General features: G+C 38.3%; 1 protein-coding gene across 1 annotated transcript in view; it reads left to right on the top strand.

Annotated features, from left to right (window-relative positions):
• LOC137040655 (NLR family CARD domain-containing protein 3-like) overlaps positions 1-17,391 on the top strand; it is a 111,964-nt gene that overhangs the window by 83,123 nt on the left and 11,450 nt on the right. Inside the window, exon 12 of the mRNA XM_067416443.1 lies at positions 4,019-4,192. Within this exon, the coding sequence (XP_067272544.1) occupies positions 4,019-4,192 (174 nt within the window). The remainder of the gene's footprint in view (positions 1-4,018; positions 4,193-17,391) is intronic.

Raw genomic sequence — 17,391 nt, 5'->3', positions numbered from 1 at the left:
TAAAATGCAAAGTCGAAGAAATCGCGAGGGAACTGGTAAAATAACCGATGCCTTCAAGCCTAGCCAGGGGGCTAGCGCAAATGCTAACCAGGATGCTTTCAACGACTCGCCGACCTCTGAAATACTCAACGAAATGCGTGGCATGAGAAAGGAAATAAACGAGAAGTTTGGAAAATTGGAGGAATCGATCAAGCAAGTAAATGAAGGGATAAAAGGACTCGAAAAACGAATGGATGAATCCGAAGAAAGAATCGGCATTACTGAGGACAGATGCGAGCGATCAGACAGGTTGTTGACATATATGATGAAAAAACAGCTGCAGATGGAGGAGAAGCTAGAAGACTTGGATTGGACTTGGAGGTTGAATACGTCACTATTAGGAAGGCCAGAGATTAAAACATATATAAGACATGAATTTGAACAGTACCTAGAATTTAACGATAAACCAGATACATCACCCATAACATTATGGGAGGCGGCTAAAGCTGTGTTAAGAGGGAAAATTATTGCATATTCTTCCACATTAAAAAAAATGAGGATAGAAAAGCAAAACAAACTCGAACAAAAAATAAAAATTCTGGAAATACAGCATAAGCAAAACCCAACAACAGAGAATCTAAAAAAGCTCAAGGAGGGGAGAAGGGAACTAGATGATTTACTCACAGAGAAAGTAGAGAGGAGCCTAAGATTTTTGAAGCAAAAAATTTATGAGCATGGGAGCAGAGCTAACCGTTTATTAGCCTCTCAGCTGCGAAAAAAAATTGGTTTAAATATAGTGAAAAAAATAAATACCAATTCTGTTGATAACCCTTTCTTGTATAAACCTGCTGAAATTTCAGAGACCTTTGCTGCTTTTTATAAAAACCTTTTTTCAGACGCTGATATATGCTCAGAGTCAGAACAAATTAAATCATATTTAGATAAAATTAACCTCCCCAAGATGGACATTTTAACTCCAAACGTAATTGATAACCCCATAACAAAGGAAGAAATAATGGAAGCCATTAAAAAATTAAAGAATAATAAAAGCCCTGGGACAGATGGGTATACAAATGAGTTCTATAAAGCATTTAGTGACATTATTAGTCCTTTATTAGAAAGAACATATGCCCATATTATGGAAACAGGTAAAATGCCTTATTCATGGAAGGAGGCAATAATTTCAGTCATTCATAAAGGATCCTACGGATTGTGCCTCATACAGGCCAGTTGCCCTCCTTAATACAGATTGCTCTATTCTATTCTGGCTAGGCGTATAGAGAGAATTATTGGGCATCTGATAAATCCAGATCAGACTGGATTTGTGATTGGGCGGCATTTGCAAGATAATATTCGAAGGCTACTCAATATCATGACATAGCTCCTCTCAACAGCTTTCTTGCATGGCACTAGCGATAGACGCAGAGAAAGCGTTTGATCGCGTATCCTGGCCTTTTTTGTTTAAGGTGTTAGAGAAATTTGGATTTGGCCCTCAGTTTGTTAAGTGGATCCAAATGTTATACTCAGACCCAAGGAGCATGGTCAGAGTAAATGGCTGTCTGTCACAGGCATTTCAATTAAGTAGGGGGACGAGGCAGGGATGCCCTCTATCCCCACAATTGTTCGCAATGAGTATAGAGCCCCTAGCTCAGACTATTAGAGATAACTCACAAATTAAAGGAATAGATATAGATAATTATGTACACAAGCTGTCCCTTTATGCAGATGATGTCCTTGTATATTTTTCAGATCCTCTAAGTTCAGTTCCAATATTAATGAAGGAAATTAAACAATATGGAAATCTATCAGGGTATAAAATTAATGTTAATAAAACTGAAGCCCTAGCTTTAAATGCATGCATTTCCCCTCACATAAAAGCTTCTTTTCATTTTAGATGGCCAAGAGAAGGCATAACGTATTTGGGAGCAAAAATCCCCGCAAATTTGGATAAATTATAATGGTCAATTATATTAAGCTCATTAAAAAGATTACAAATGATCTTGACAGGTGGTCTATGTTGCCCCTCTCTATGGCCGGAAGAATAGAGTCAATTAGAATGAATATCCTTCCCAGATTGATGTTTCTATTCCAGGTACTACCCATCACACCTCCAAGGTTCATGTTTACACAATTGGATAGATTAACTTCAAGATTTATCTGGCAGGGAAGACGCCCAAGAGTTAGATACAAGGTCCTACAGTTACAAAAATCTCGAGGAGGCTGGGCCCTACCAAATTTCAGATACTATTGGTTAGCATGTCAATTAAGAGCTATGACAGTGTGGATATCAGATAGGTCTGATACAGCAGGATGGCTTGAAATAGAGAAGACTAATTGCTCATGTGTGCCATTGTCAGCTATTCCTTTTAGTGAAGAGAAGAGTTGTAATAGCAGGGAGGTGGACAATGACTACTCTTTTAGCGTGGAGAGAAGTTCAACGGAGTGTTGGTCTTTTAACTGGCGACTCTGCCCTGTCGGATATCTCATGTTTAAAGAAATTTATGCCCCTACAGTTAGATTCAGGTTTTCAGAGGTGGAGACTATACAATTTACGTTTTATTCATCAATTACTAGTTGGTACTACATTGAAAACCTTTGAACAGCTGGAATTAGAGTTCGGTTTACCAAGAGCTGATTTTTTCCGATATCTTCAAATAAGAAATTTCCTTCTCAAAAATCCAAATTCAAAAGAAATTCTAAACCAGTTATCACCAGTAGAACAGTACTTTAAAATAATTCAGCTTAATGAGAAGGCAGGTAAACCGGTATCTACTTTATACCGGGCCTTATCTGATATGAAAAAGGATAATATTGAACACATAAGGCACAAATGGGAAAATTAGTTTAATAAAGAAATAAATAAAGAGACCTGGAGAAATATTTTTATTGACTTGCATAAAGTAACGAATTCGGTTAATTGGAGAATTCGGAAATTCCAGAGAATTCAGCTGGAAATGCTCAATCCGATTTTTATCCGATTTATTTCTTATTGCTGGAGAGACTGTGTGGAGGCTCTGGCCAATCACACACACATATTTTGACAAATATTATCACAAAAAATTGGCTCCAAAGAGAACCTCCAACCTGTAATAAATGGTTATCTTTAATTAAAGAAATATATGTTATGGAAAAAATAACATATACTCTTAGATTGCAACAGGCATCATTTAAAAAAAGATGGGCAGCCTGGTTAGAAGGAATGGCTTTGGACTGGGTGTGATGGCTTTCCAGACATGGCAAAATATATATTTCTAGTAATATATACAGCAATAGAAACACCTATAACTAAAATTAATAAATACAAAGTCTCACTATACTTGGTTGGATTCAAGTATTAACTTATTTATAGTGTTTTCTTTTTTTCTTTTTTTTTCTTTTTTTTCTTTTTTTTCTTTTTTTTCTGTGAAGATTATTGTTGTATAATTTTTGTTAAATATGTTCTCTGTATATAGTTGGTGATGAGGAGGGCTTGCAAAAATTTAAAAATAAAGATGTATTTATGTTTGTTCTTAAAAAGAAAAATGGAAAATAAAAATTAAGTTGAAAAAAAAAATCAGTATCTTATGAAGAGCCTGATAATGTGAAGTTTATATTTGTGTGAAATAATTCCTCTTAGTGATGTGTTTTGTGATCTGGTGAAAGCCAGGACTGAAGTTGACACTTGATTGCGAGTGAAATGTGTTCAAGAAATTATGTTAGTGATGAGAACCGTAACTGTAATAGTGATTTTATATTTGTGTAAATGTGATAATCCTAAATTGCAGTGAATGTTCCTGAAGAATCTTCTTCTTCTGACTGAAGATTGGGCTCTTTTGTGTCGTCTTCTATACTTGAATGTTTTTAAACTGCCCTGTTGTCTTTAATTATATTTGAAACCTTTTACTGATGTGGCACATTGTGTTTATGTGTTTGAAATATTTGTCCTTTTTTTAAACTGTCCAGTAAGAAACTCTGACTGGCCGGTATTTTTAATCTATCTGACACCTTTTCTTTTTGCGAGATGAAATTGAGTCATTGTCTTTTCTCTTTCTGTCTTCAGTCTGTGGGATTGCAGTATTACAGAGGAACAGTGTCTCATCCTGACTTCAGCTCTGAAATCAAACCCATCACACCTGAGAGATCTGGACCTGAGTGGGAATAAACTAGGAGACTCTGGAGTGAGAAACCTCAGTGATCTACTGATGATCCCTCAATGCCAGCTGGAGAAACTACAGTTAGTATCATTATACTGTACAGTTACAGTCTGATCAAAGTTCACTGTTGAGATTAAAGGGATAGTTTACCCAAAAATAAAAATGAGCCCATGATTTAGTCATCCTAGGTGTATATGACATTCTTCTTTCAGGCGAACATAATCAGAGTTATATTAAAAACGTCCTGGACAATCTAAGCTTTATAATGACAGGGATTGTTGCTGGATCATGGACAGGGAGATTGACGCAAGTGGGTGTCTCTACATTTAATTGGTTTTGTTTTATGCAAACTTTTCAACCAACTATCACAAACTATGCATAACTTAGCTAAAACACTCAAGATTCATGTTCAGAACTTGTTTTTGCAATAAATACACCAGAGCGGAAAGGGTTCAATGAAATGCTAAAGCACTAGCTATTTAAACATTAGCATAATAAACGCGGTACTCATCTTTTATCTCATATTGTGCAGATCAGATCGGACAAATCCAAGAAACAACAGTATACATGTCCGTGTAAGAAGAGTCCACTCTTCAAAATGCATCCCACTTTTTAATCCAAAACAACGAAAAAAATAAGGAAAAAAACAAAAAATCCTCTGTCTTTGCATGAGCGTAAGAGTAATCAGTCATGTCCATTTTCAATGAAATATCGATTCAAATAATTATTGGGACAATCTCCCCTGTACAGTGGACTGTTCCTGTGATATTAAACCCTCCCAGGTCTCTCTCCTTCAATCACAGGCTCTCTGATGACACATGATATAAACGGAGTGTGTTATTGGCCACTAAAGCTGCCAATCAACTCGCTCATGGTTTTCGTTGGATAAAGCCATTCAATGCCTTGCCAATGCATAGCCAGCATAGATTTGATTGATGGACGTAATAACGAATCAAGAGACATTATTTTGCCCAGTGTTTGTAAGCTATGCATTGAATGAATACACCTTTTGCTTACCGTCTCCATAGCATCCAATTGTATCTAGCGGCCTGCCAGTTTTTTACCTCACATACTTAATCACACACACGCAAACTTAATGACAGACTGTTTTTATCAACTAAATTTTTTTTACACTTGCAAATTCTGTAAATAGTTGCTTTAGTTTTTCAGGGACTGCAAATGCATTATAATTGGCAGTTTATTGCAAAATTATTTTGAATAAAAAACTACTCTTTACAATTACAAATCTTCTAATATAATTGGCCTTTTTGAAGTCTAGTCTTTTTTGTAAATAAAAGGTTACAGAAGCTAAATTTCTTGAAAGAATCATCCTCAAATTTGAATCAAAACATGATCAGACAATTCAGCTTTATATTAAGGTTATTTTCAGGCCTTTAAAATTAAAATCTCATAAAACATTTTCCTAAGAAAAAAACTAAACAAAAAACAAACGTGAGTCACTTACATGCATATTTCCCCTTGTTTTACTCTGTTCCTATACTATTTTGAGTTATTATGACTCTTGGGTAACAATATTTCAAGTGTCTAGTTTAAAATAAGACCAGATTTATGAATATAGACCATAGGGTTTAACAGAGGTGTGGACTCGAGTCATGTTTCTTGGACTCGAGACAGATTTGAGTCATGAATTTGATGACTTCGGACTCGACTCGACAAAATGTACAAAGACTTGCAACTCGACTTGGACTTTAACATCAATGACTCGTGACTTCACTTGGACTTGAGCCTTATGACTCAAGAAGACTTGCTACTTCCCATGAAAACCTGGGGCAATTTTTTTTCACACGGGCGCGCCGCTCTCAGTGTTTCTACATCTGTGAAAAAAAGTGAACCTGTATGCATGCAGAGAGCACGCGCGCTGCCTGCACGACATCCAATCACTGTAGTCCCACATTGGTTTGATTTGACAGTATCCATAGCTACCAAGTCCGCGAATAACACTTTGCGGGTCACGGTTTTTTGGGCTTATTTGAAAAAATGTGGTTGCTTGTTGGGAAAATATGACAAGCAACTTCGTTTCTTTACATTTATGGTCGCTGTTTTGTCCAAATACATTGACTGACACTGTCTTCTCACAGCTAATGTCGTGGCAAATTCTAAGTTCTTGATTGCTCTCAGTTCTTTAAAGAAATTCTGTCAGAGTCGAAGTTCCAGGTCTCAGAAGAAATTAACTTTATTGTTGGGACAACAAAGTGAGATGCAGCTGTTCATCTGACTCTTTCATGATAAAGCTTAATTTCTTACTCTTTTCTTATCATCTTTTATACAATTAGCGCCCTTTTTCTTTTTGGCTCCACCTTTCAGTTTCGCCACAATTATACGCAAACTTTCTCACGTATCATATTGATTTGTGGAAAGTCCCCAGCTTTCTTATTTTAAAAAAAAACTCTTATATAACCGTTTCCCAGCAATATATACCAGTAACATGACAGTTTCCCAGCGCTTCATGCCAGTTTTCCCCATACAACCAATTTAATATCTCTTGATTCTCACGCCTTGATGTTTTTGACGAGCGACAGACCTTGATTTCTTGGTGCTCAGCCGAGGCCCGTTTATACTGCAGCTAAGGCCTAGTGAGGCCTACTAAGGCCTAGTGGAAATTAATTTCTTCTACACATCCCCTCTTTGGGACTTAGTCTGAGTCCCACACCTATTCCCCTCTACCGGAGTATGTCCCCATAAATTCAGCCTTCTTTCAGTTAATCTGTCTATGGCTAATGATCAGCCATTCCTGCTTTTACTCCAACAGACCTCCTTCATGTGAACATACTCCAGCTGGATAATGAGACCAAACATCTCCCCTCTCTTTTGGCTAGAAGGAAGTAAAAGATCTCATTTCCCTAACTAATACAGTCTTGGGGAACGTGATTGTGACAAATCATCTGATAAATCAGTGTGCTATATTAGTTTCAATAGTATACTATTTCACAGCTTCATTAATTCAGTAGATTAACATTTTCATTGATTATATCATAAATGTGTTAGCTACATATATCCATCGATGCCCAGTTGCTAAGCACTGAGGTGCTCGTTGATCCCTCCTTCTGGGGGGATGGCATTGGCCATCATTGATCTGAGAAAGGGTATAACACAACAAAACAGCAAAGCAAAAGTACCAAGTGCTATTGCTAATATTATTCCCACATTTATTAACCAGTCTTTCCAAGAACCAAGTAGTGAGTCAAACCACTCTCCAACTGTTCGTTGGCTGCCTGCATTTTCTGCAACCTCTTGTCTGAGTTCCTTCAATTTCTTCATGGCTCTAGTGAATGATCCATCTGGGGCTGTGTTATTCGGGATAAAAGTACAGCAGTCAGCTCCAAACATTACGCACACTCCTTCTTTTTCGGCCAGTAACCAATTCAAAGCCTGTCTATTCTGCCAAGTCATTTTGCTTGTATACTTTAGCTGATGTCCTAGTGCGTCTAGGGCCTAATCCGTATAATTAATAAACCTCTGCTGAATATAGTAAATGTAATTTATCCACTCTGCATTTTTATTTGGCGTTATCCATACGAGTATAGATTCAAATCCTGAGGCTACTTCATCTCTTGCTTTGTATTTATGTGGTATTCCTCTTGGCTGTAATACAGAGTCTATTTTTACATTGGGATCTGGTTCATAAGCTCTTTTTGCTCTGTGGCCTTCAACAGGAGGCTTACTGGGTTGTTCTAGCGTTATTTCCTTGTCTACGTCCCATTCTATTATCCCCACTTCTTGGGCCAATCTTACTCTTATGCACAGCCCCTTTCACCCTATAGGTAAGGTTGGTCTTAGTTTCCTTCCTCCACATATCCAAAAATAATCCGCCACTGCCTCACTCTGATGTTCTAATGGTTCAATTAATGGAAAATGTAAAGTTGCATTGTCACAGTCTTCATGATTTTGGATCACTTCCATCTTTTAGTTGCAGTCGCATATACTATGAAGGTGGACTTATACACGTACGGATCCCCATACATGTTTGGGTCTAAATTCCAGATAATTGTGCATTTGCCTCATAAATGTAGGAAGGTTTAATGCCCTTCAGTTTTATTGTAGAATTATTATGTAATTCTGGGGTGTCTCCCTTTTTCGCGGATCTACTCTAACATCTAGCTTTTGACATTCATCTCCCCATCCAGCCTGGTAATAAAATTTCTGGTAGTGTGAATTCCCTAGCATGGTCAGAAATTCCGCTGGGCAATATAGTAGGGAGGTTAAGTGACTTTTGACTTCAAGTCATGATGCAAAGGTCCCCTTTGGTATGGAAGTACCTTAGGGTCATACAAATAAATTTATCCTAAGACACAAGTGAGATCACACTTTTTATCAGAAATAAACAGGTTTTTTCAAAAATGGCCGCCAATGTGCCGAAAATATTCTAGAGCCCATATCTTTGCTTCCGTTATCGCTATAATGACAAATTTGGTGTCAAAGTGTACATTTTTGGGGTCAGGGAATCCAATAAAATTGGGTTCAGGTTTAAAAAAACTAAATATTTCCCCATACTTTGACAACTGGGGGTAAATATGCACATTTCACATAAAAATGATGTCATCAGAGTGACTTTTTAATGATACTTTCCTTCAAAAACTTTAATTTTGTATTTAAGCAGTGCAGCTACTTCTGTACATTACATTTGTCCTAAGTAGCATGATATTTCGACCAGTCAGAAGTAGCCTATAGCAAATCAGTTCCTGCAACAACACATCCCATCTGCACCAGGAGCTGTGACAGCTGTTAAAGTTCAGAGGTGACAGGTTAACACTTTGAGGTTCGAATGACTTTCTTATTAAATAGAAACATGTTTTTAATGTTAGATAACTAATAACTAGCTAGCTAGTAACTAGTTAGCTTCATTATAACTAGGTTGCTAGTAACTAGTTAGCTTCATCATAACTGTATTAATTTTTATTGACGCAAGCACATGGCCTACTAGTCCAGGCGTTTTAGGAAAAAGGGGTGAACAAATTGCAACAGAATCAAACTCAACTGATTTTGTATCCTCAAAATGTCCTGAGTACGAAAAAAAAAAGCCCAGAAGAATCCCATTAGGGGAAATTTCTGAAAAAGACCCAAATATATCCTATTCATACGCCTATTCATTATTTTTCTCACATGAATAGGGTAAAACGTTTAACCTTTAGATATCACCATGAAAATTACTGAATTGATTACTTATATCAACAAAAAATAATTTTAGATCTATTTAAAAAAAATAGATAAACAAAAAATGTATTACAAGTTTTTTTTTTTTTGTTAAAATGGACAAACGGTGTATAATCTAATTACAGATGTGCTAATTTGAATAAATACCACAACAGATCTAAACATTGCGTACAGCGTTTTTAAAACATTCAGAGATTCATTCAGTCATTGAGGGGGCTTGAATCAGCCTGAAGGGGTTAATATTTGCTATAACAACTGCCTCGCTATACATTATCCCTTACTTGAGATTAATGACTTGAATTAAATGGCCTATATGGCTGTGTAATTCCTACAACAATCCATGTATCCATATCTTAAGACAGCTAACAAGTTATTTGGTGCTGCTTGCCGTGTTGGCTACCTACTGAAACTATTCTCTAATCCTAAACTTGACATCATTTCACCAAGAATAGTTTTACAACAGCTCAAAACACACCCAGATGTTCCCAATAAATTGTAGTTGATCACCAGGTATGTTTTATTAATGAATAATCAAATGTATCTCATCCGAAAGTTGACAGTTGAGTGGACCTTGAATTAATGACTGACTGAATGTTTTAAAAACGCTGTACCCAATGTTTAGATCTGTTGGGGTATTAATGCAAATTAGCACATTTGTAGACAAGGTGAGGCAGTTTTATTTGTATAGCACATTTCATACACAATGGCAATTCAAAGTGCTTCACATAGAAATTAATTAAAATAGTGATAACATATGCATAAGAAATAAGAATACCATGTGTAAGAATTAAAATAAAAACAAGGAAAATTAATATGGTTGTAAAGAGAAATAAAAAAATAAAAAAATACAATTAAATTATAAAGGTGATAAATAGATCCCTATCTGCCTGATTCTAAATTCCGGTACCCCTGTCTGAGATGGAAGAGATGGAGCCGGTTCACAATGTCTCCTGGACCTTACAAGTCGGTCCAAGATGGCCTCCTGTAGGGGACGTTACCTTTGCCCTGCAGGGCCTCCCCTTTCTTGAGTCCACTTCTTTATACTCTCTGCTACCACAAGCAGAAAGAAGTACACTGCTCTCCTTTTCCAATCTCTTCCAGTCAGACAGCCCTAACCAAAAATAATAATCAACCGCTGCATAAGAAATAGAAATATACAGTTGCAAAGAGAATTAAAAAGAATAAAATTATGATATATACACTCACCTAAAGGATTATTAGGAACACCATACTAATAATGTGTTTGACCCCCTTTCACCTTCAGAACTGCCTTAATTCTACGTGGCATTGATTAAACAAGGTGCTGAAAGCATTCTTTAGAAATGTTGGCCCACATTGATAGGAGAGCATCTTGCAGTTGATGGAGATTTGTGGGATGCACATCCAGGGCACGAAGCTCCCGTTCCACCACATCCCAAAGATGCTCTATTGGGTTGAGATCTGGTGACTGTGGGGCCATTTTATTACAGTAACGAGTGGTTATTTCAGTCAAAGTTGCTCTTCTATCAGCTTGAATCAGTCGGCCCATTCTCCTTTGACCTCGAGCATCAACAAGGCATTTTTGCCCACAAAAATGTAGTAGTGCTGCATACTGGATGTTTTTTCCCTTTTCACACCATTCTTTGTAAACCCTAGAAATGGTTGTGCATGAAAATCCCAGTAACTGAGCAGATTGTGAAATACTCAGACCGACCCGTCTGGCACCAACAACCATGCCACGCTCAAAACGGCTTAAATCACCTTTCTTTCCCATTCTGACATTCAGTTTGGAGTTCAGGAGATTGTCTTGACCAGGACCACACCCCTAAATGCATTGAAGCGACTGCCATGTGATTGGTTGATTAGAGCATTAATGAGACATTGAACAAGTGTTCCTAATAATCCTTTAGGTGAGTGTATATATAAAATAACAATAACCAAAGATAAGAACAAAGGTAAACTAAAACAGTTATAAAAGAATAAAAATGAAAAATGATGCATAGATGAGGTGCGATCAGATCAGTCGGACATACAGTGCTCAGAGCTCATTCAGTAAATGCACAGCTAAACAGATGTGTTTTGAGTCTGGATTTGAATGTGGCTACTGTTGGAGCACATCTGATCTGTTCAGGAAGCTGGTTCCAACTGCGGCTGGCATAATAGCTAAAGGCAGACTCTCCTTGCTTTGAGTGAACTCTTGGTATTTCTAACTGACTTGATCCTGGTGATCTGAGTGATCTGTTGGGTTTGTATTTAATCAGCATATTTACAATGTATTGAGGTCCTAGGTCATTGAGTGATTTATAAACAAGTAATAGTACTTTAAAATCAATTCTAAATTTAACTGGAAGCCAGTGTAAAGACCTGAGGACTGGTGTGATATGGTCATATTTTCTGGTTCTGCTCACAATTCTGGCAGCAGCGTTCTGTATGATTATATCTACATATTTTGCTGATTAGTTATTGCTTTGACATGACTACTGAAACTCTGGTCTGACTCCAAAAATCACTCCCAGATTCCTGACTTGATTTTTTTGATTGTTAGACCTTTAGCCTCAAGATATGCGTTCACCTTGAGAATTTCATCTTTGTTTCCAAATGTAGTGATTTCGGTTTTGTCTTTGTTTAACTGAAGATAGTTTTGGAACATCCAGTCGTTAACGTCATCAATGCATTTGCACAGGGAGTCAATGGGGCTGTAGTCATTAGGTGACAGTGCTAAGTAGAGCTGGGTGTCGTCAGCATAGCTGTGGTAAGCAGTATTGTTATTTTTCATTATTTGACTCAGTGGCAGCACAGGTTGAATAAGAGTGGTGCCAGAATTGACCCTTGTGGGACTCCACATGTCATGGACGTCCACTCAGACTTATGGTCTCCTATACTCACATAATAACCTCTCCCTTCTAAGTATGACCTGAACCATTTGAGGACCATCCCAGAAAGCCCAACCCAGTTTTCCAGCCTGTCAAGAAGTATGTTGTGGTCAACAGTATCTGATGAGTGAGTATGCAGCACTGAGGTCGAGTAGAACCAGAATTGATGTTTTACCTGTATCAGTATTTAAGCGAATATCATTTATAATCTTTATGAGCGCTGTCTCTGTGCTGTGATACGGTCGGAAACCAGATTGAAAAAAGTCAAAGTATCCGTTTGAGTTTAAGAATTTGTTCAGCTGACTGAAAACAACTTTTTCAATGATCTTGCCAATGAAGAGGAGATTGAGATTGCTTCGAAATTGCTTCGAAATTAGACATAGTAACTTTCTGATGTTGTGGTCTGATCTGTCTGACCCCAGAGCAACTCAAGGATGTGCTGAAAAGATTATGCACTGTTTGTCCATGTTAACAAACAATTAAAAAAACTTGTAATACATTTTTTGTTTGTCTTGATATAAGTAATCAATTCAGTAATTTTCATGGCGATATCTAAAGGTTAAACGTTTTACCCTATTCATGTGAGAAAAATAATGAATAGGCGTATGAATAGGATATATTTGGGTCTTTTTCAGAAATTTCCCCTAATGGGATTCTTCTGGGCTTTTTTTTTCGTACTCAGGACATTTTGAGGATACAAAATCAGTTGAGTTTGATTCTGTTGCAATTTGTTCACCCCTTTTTCCTAAAACGCCTGGACTAGTAGGCCATGTGCTTGCGTCAATAAAAATTAATACAGTTATGATGACGCTAACTAGTTACTAGCAACCTAGTTATAATGAAGCTAACTAGTTACTAGCTAGCTAGTTATTAGTTATCTAACATTAAAAACATGTTTCTATTTAATAAGAAAGTCATTCGAACCTCAAAGTGTTAACCTGTCACCTCTGAACTTTAACAGCTGTCACAGCTCCTGGTGCAGATGGGATGTGTTGTTGCAGGAACTGATTTGCTATAGGCTACTTCTGACTGGTCGAAATATCATGCTACTTAGGACAAATGTAATGTACAGAAGTAGCTGCACTGCTTAAATACAAAATTAAAGTTTTTGAAGGAAAGTATCATTAAAAAGTCACTCTGATGACATCATTTTTATGTGAAATGTGCATATTTACCCCCAGTTGTCATAGTATGGGGAAATATTTAGTTTTTTTAAACCTGAAACCAATTTTATTGGATTCCCTGATCCCAAAAATGTACACTTTGACACCAAATTTGTCATTATAGCGATAACGGAAGCAAAGATATGGGCTCTAGAATATTTTCGGCACATTGGCGGCCATTTTTGAAAAAACCTGTTTATTTCTGATAAAAAGTGTGATCTCACTTGTGTCTTAGGATAAATTTATTTGTATGACCCTAAGGTACTTCCATACCAAAGGGGACCTTTGCATCATGACTTGAAGTCAAAGGCCTATTTTTTGGGCTTAACCCTTTAGGCGCCAGAGGTTTTTTCCTAAAACGTTCGATTTTGACATCTTAATTTCAAAAGGCTATATCTTAAAAGTGATAAAAGATAGAAACTTTCTGTAAATTAGAGAAATATTAAGGAGGACCATAAGTTTATGTAGAGATTACATTTTCCCATCTAATTTGCATATTATGACGTCATAACGTGGGTGCAATCTTGGATTATAGAATTTTCATGAAAAGCCAAATGTTTAAATGATGAATGCAGCACTTCTTTCCCCCCAAAATGTCCCTCACCTTCTGTGTGCTATATTGCACAATACTGAATGTTCAGGTAAATAGTAAATAGTAAACAAACTGTGTAAATCATTACTAATAAATGGTAGAAACAAACCGAATGCATGTAGCGGTTGTCCCTTTGCTGTAGATTTTCCATTTACTACATACAGTAAGCACTCTGATTCCATATATAGGGCACATATATATTATATATTATGCATAATAGCCCCCTGCCCGTGTCACAGCACGTCTGCTCGCGTCCAGATCTGCCTCGCGCGGCCGCCGAGTGTGCACAGCCTGGACCACTGTTATTGTAATTTTGACTCCCCACCCTGCCTCCACGTTTCCCTCGAACTTGCTTATGAATACTTCGACCTCTTCTAACATACCCAGTGGTGTTAGATAAAGACTGCACCACAATACTGTCGCCGCGATCGCGGAGATGCGCGCGGTGAGAAGACGCGCGCTTCATGGTGAGCGCGGCAAAAATCTCCCGCGGCCGCCGCGTTCTCAACACTAACACACCTGCTAACTTCGCGATGAACACTCGGACCCCGGGAAACATTGTTCCCACCACTGACATTGGGCAAAGGACCATCTACATTGGGCAAATGATCCACCGTTTGTGCTTAGTGTAACGTTAGGTTTAGTTTCACTTTCAGAATCACCGTCATCTCATATTTACCTTCAGAATCAGGGTCCGCGAATAGAAGACCCAACACTTCATTGTGGGTAAGCTTTATTGATGCCATTAGAAAATAATAATAGTAATAATAATCTAATGCAAATATTCGCTGACGTTGACAATGCTCTGATAAAACAGCTCACTCGCGCGTCAGCTCCGCTTTTGTTTACACTGATTCAATGCGCTCTTGCTCGTATATTTTGTATAGAATCATGATGTTTGTATGAGTCAGGGATGAAGTACGACATGTCTACCATCTAGTGGAGGGGAGTTTGAATGAAATTTGACACCCTATTTGACAAAATCGGCCGTTTTATTCAGTGACGCATCTTGTCGAGTAAACTCGACCGTGGCGCCTAGAGGGTTAACCTCCCTACTAATAGGGGACATCCTTTCTAGCCTTTTTGCAGTACCTTGAGTAAAACTTGGCACAATGCTTACTATCATATTGATTTGGGAGTACTGTTAACTTTTGCAATGGTGATGGCGCACACAGCATATAGCTTTCTTGGTTCACCTGTTTGGTAGTGTACTCCGCCCACTTGTACCAGTCGTTATGATGCGCAATGTCCAACAGTTTTTATGTCTTCTTAATATCCTATCTCAGTGTACGTATCTTCCGCATCTCTACCCCATCCCCAAGATCTCTTCTTAATGTGTTTGGGTGCAACATTACCTTGTTTTTGCTCAGTCACACTAGGATGAATCACTCCAGTCAAGGTCAGGTATGTCCATGTCTCTGAAGTCTGTTTCTGGGAGGTCAATGTCTGGGAACTCAATGTCCTGTAAGTCGAGCGTGGAGAATTCTTCATGTTGTGGTAACCTACTCGTTGAAGGTCTTGGCTCTGGGGAATGATCTCCTGGAAGCCCTGGATCTGAGGAAGGCACTGTAGCAAATGTATCAGCAGCATGAACAGTGCCAGTGTCTCTCTCACCTTCCTGTTCCGTGTCCACTGGGAGGGGTGCCCCATCCTGTGCCTGCACTTCATCTCTTGCTTCAGTTCTTTCAGCAGCTTTCCCTGTCCCCCTCTGCATCATCCACCTGTTAATCCCTTCTTCTTTGTCTTAGTCTCTGGTCTCTGGTGCAGTGATTCAGATGGTACCATGTGGTGCTACCTTCTACCTGTACTGCTGTTGGGGTCGCTCTTACTACAGTGTATGGTCCTTCCCGTCTTGGCTCATTCCACCTTCTTCTAAAGACTCTCAAGTACACCTGATCACCCGGAGTTAAAGGGCAAGGTGCCTCTTCTTCTTCGCTAGTTCCCCTGCTCTGCTCCTGTGTGTAAATGGCCTCATTTATATTAGTTAACTGTCTTATGTATGTTCTTAGTTCATTTTGGAGCTGTTCCAGAGACGTGCCTTCGTATGGTCCTCTTAGATGAGGAGCTGGCATGGGTCTACCTGTTAGCATCTCATGTGGAGTTAGATTAGTTATTTGACTTGTTTGCATACGGTAACTCATCAAAGCAAGGGGTAGAGCCTCAACCCAATTCAGCTTGGTGTCTGCGCAAATTTTGTTAATTTTGGCCTTTAAAATCCCGTTAACCCGTTCAACGATACCCTGACTGGTTGGCATATAGACGCAGCCTTTGTTTTATTCTTAATTGTTGTAAAACTGTCTTGACTTCCCTTTGAATAAATGCTGAGCCATTGTCTTAACTAATTTGGGATGGTATGCCAAATCTCGGGATTACTTCTCTGGTCAGAAACTTGATGACTGTTTGAGCTCCCTGATCAGCTGAGGGCTCCGCCTCTACCCATCTGCTAAATCAATCAATCAATTATCACCAACATATATCGTTTTCCTCTTACTTTCCACACCGCTCCAAATAAATGGCATACTCCATGTGCTTATGCAGAGTCAGTGTAAATGTTAGCTGTCTGATTTTTTGCTAGTAAGCATGCTTCAGTTAGGGCTCTCAGTTCTGCCAGTTGTGCCGAGCATGGTTGGTCACAATGCTGCACCAAAACTGGAACAAATGAGTGACCCTCCCTTTTAACTACAGCAAAACCAGCATGATTCCCCAGATGATCTCTTAAACATGAACCATCAACAAAATAATCAACTTCTGCATCTGTAATTGGGGTTGACTCTAAATCTGGTCTCAGGCGTGTAAATGCCAATGAATCTGTTATACACTCATGGGGCTTTCCCTCATCTTCTAAAGGGAGGTAATTTGCTGGGTTTACTGATGAGCATCTCTTTATGGTGACATCTGGGTATGTTAGCAAGGCAGAGTATGTTAAACTTCTGGCTTAGGTTAGTACAATCCTTCCTCTCTCCAACAGTTCAGCTACTTTGTGATGTGTGTATATTATGACTGGATAGCCCATTGTCACAGAAGATGCCTTGTCATAACCAAAATATATGGCAGCCACTCCTTGTTGATAACAAGGTGGATAGCCTTGAGCTACACTATCCAATTTTGTGCTATAGTAAGCGATTGGTTGCTTTTTTCTTCCACTGCATGTTTCTTGCATCAGGACAGCGGATGCAAAGCCATCTTTTCTGTTTGCCACATATAAATGAAAAGGCTTTTCATAATTTGGTGTAGCCAGTGCAGGAGCTGTTTGCAACTCCTTTTTTAATGTTTCAAAGGCTATCAAGGCCTTAGCATCCCATGTTAATTTTTCTCTAAGATTTTGCTGGCATGTTTGTTTCATCAAGGCCCTTACGGGAACTGTCTTGACAGCATAATCTCCTATCCAATCTGCACTAAATCCTGTCATTCCCAAGAATGTCATCATTTGTCCTACTGTTTGAGGTTCTGGTGCTTTACTTATGCCTTCTAACTGGCTAGGAGAAATTGAATTCATCTCA

This window comes from Pseudorasbora parva, chromosome 14 (assembly GCF_024679245.1).
Source record: "Pseudorasbora parva isolate DD20220531a chromosome 14, ASM2467924v1, whole genome shotgun sequence".
Taxonomy (NCBI): Eukaryota; Metazoa; Chordata; class Actinopteri; order Cypriniformes; family Gobionidae; genus Pseudorasbora; species Pseudorasbora parva.
Note: the sequence above shows the minus strand (reverse complement) of the source record. Positions and strands in the feature narration are given on the sequence as shown.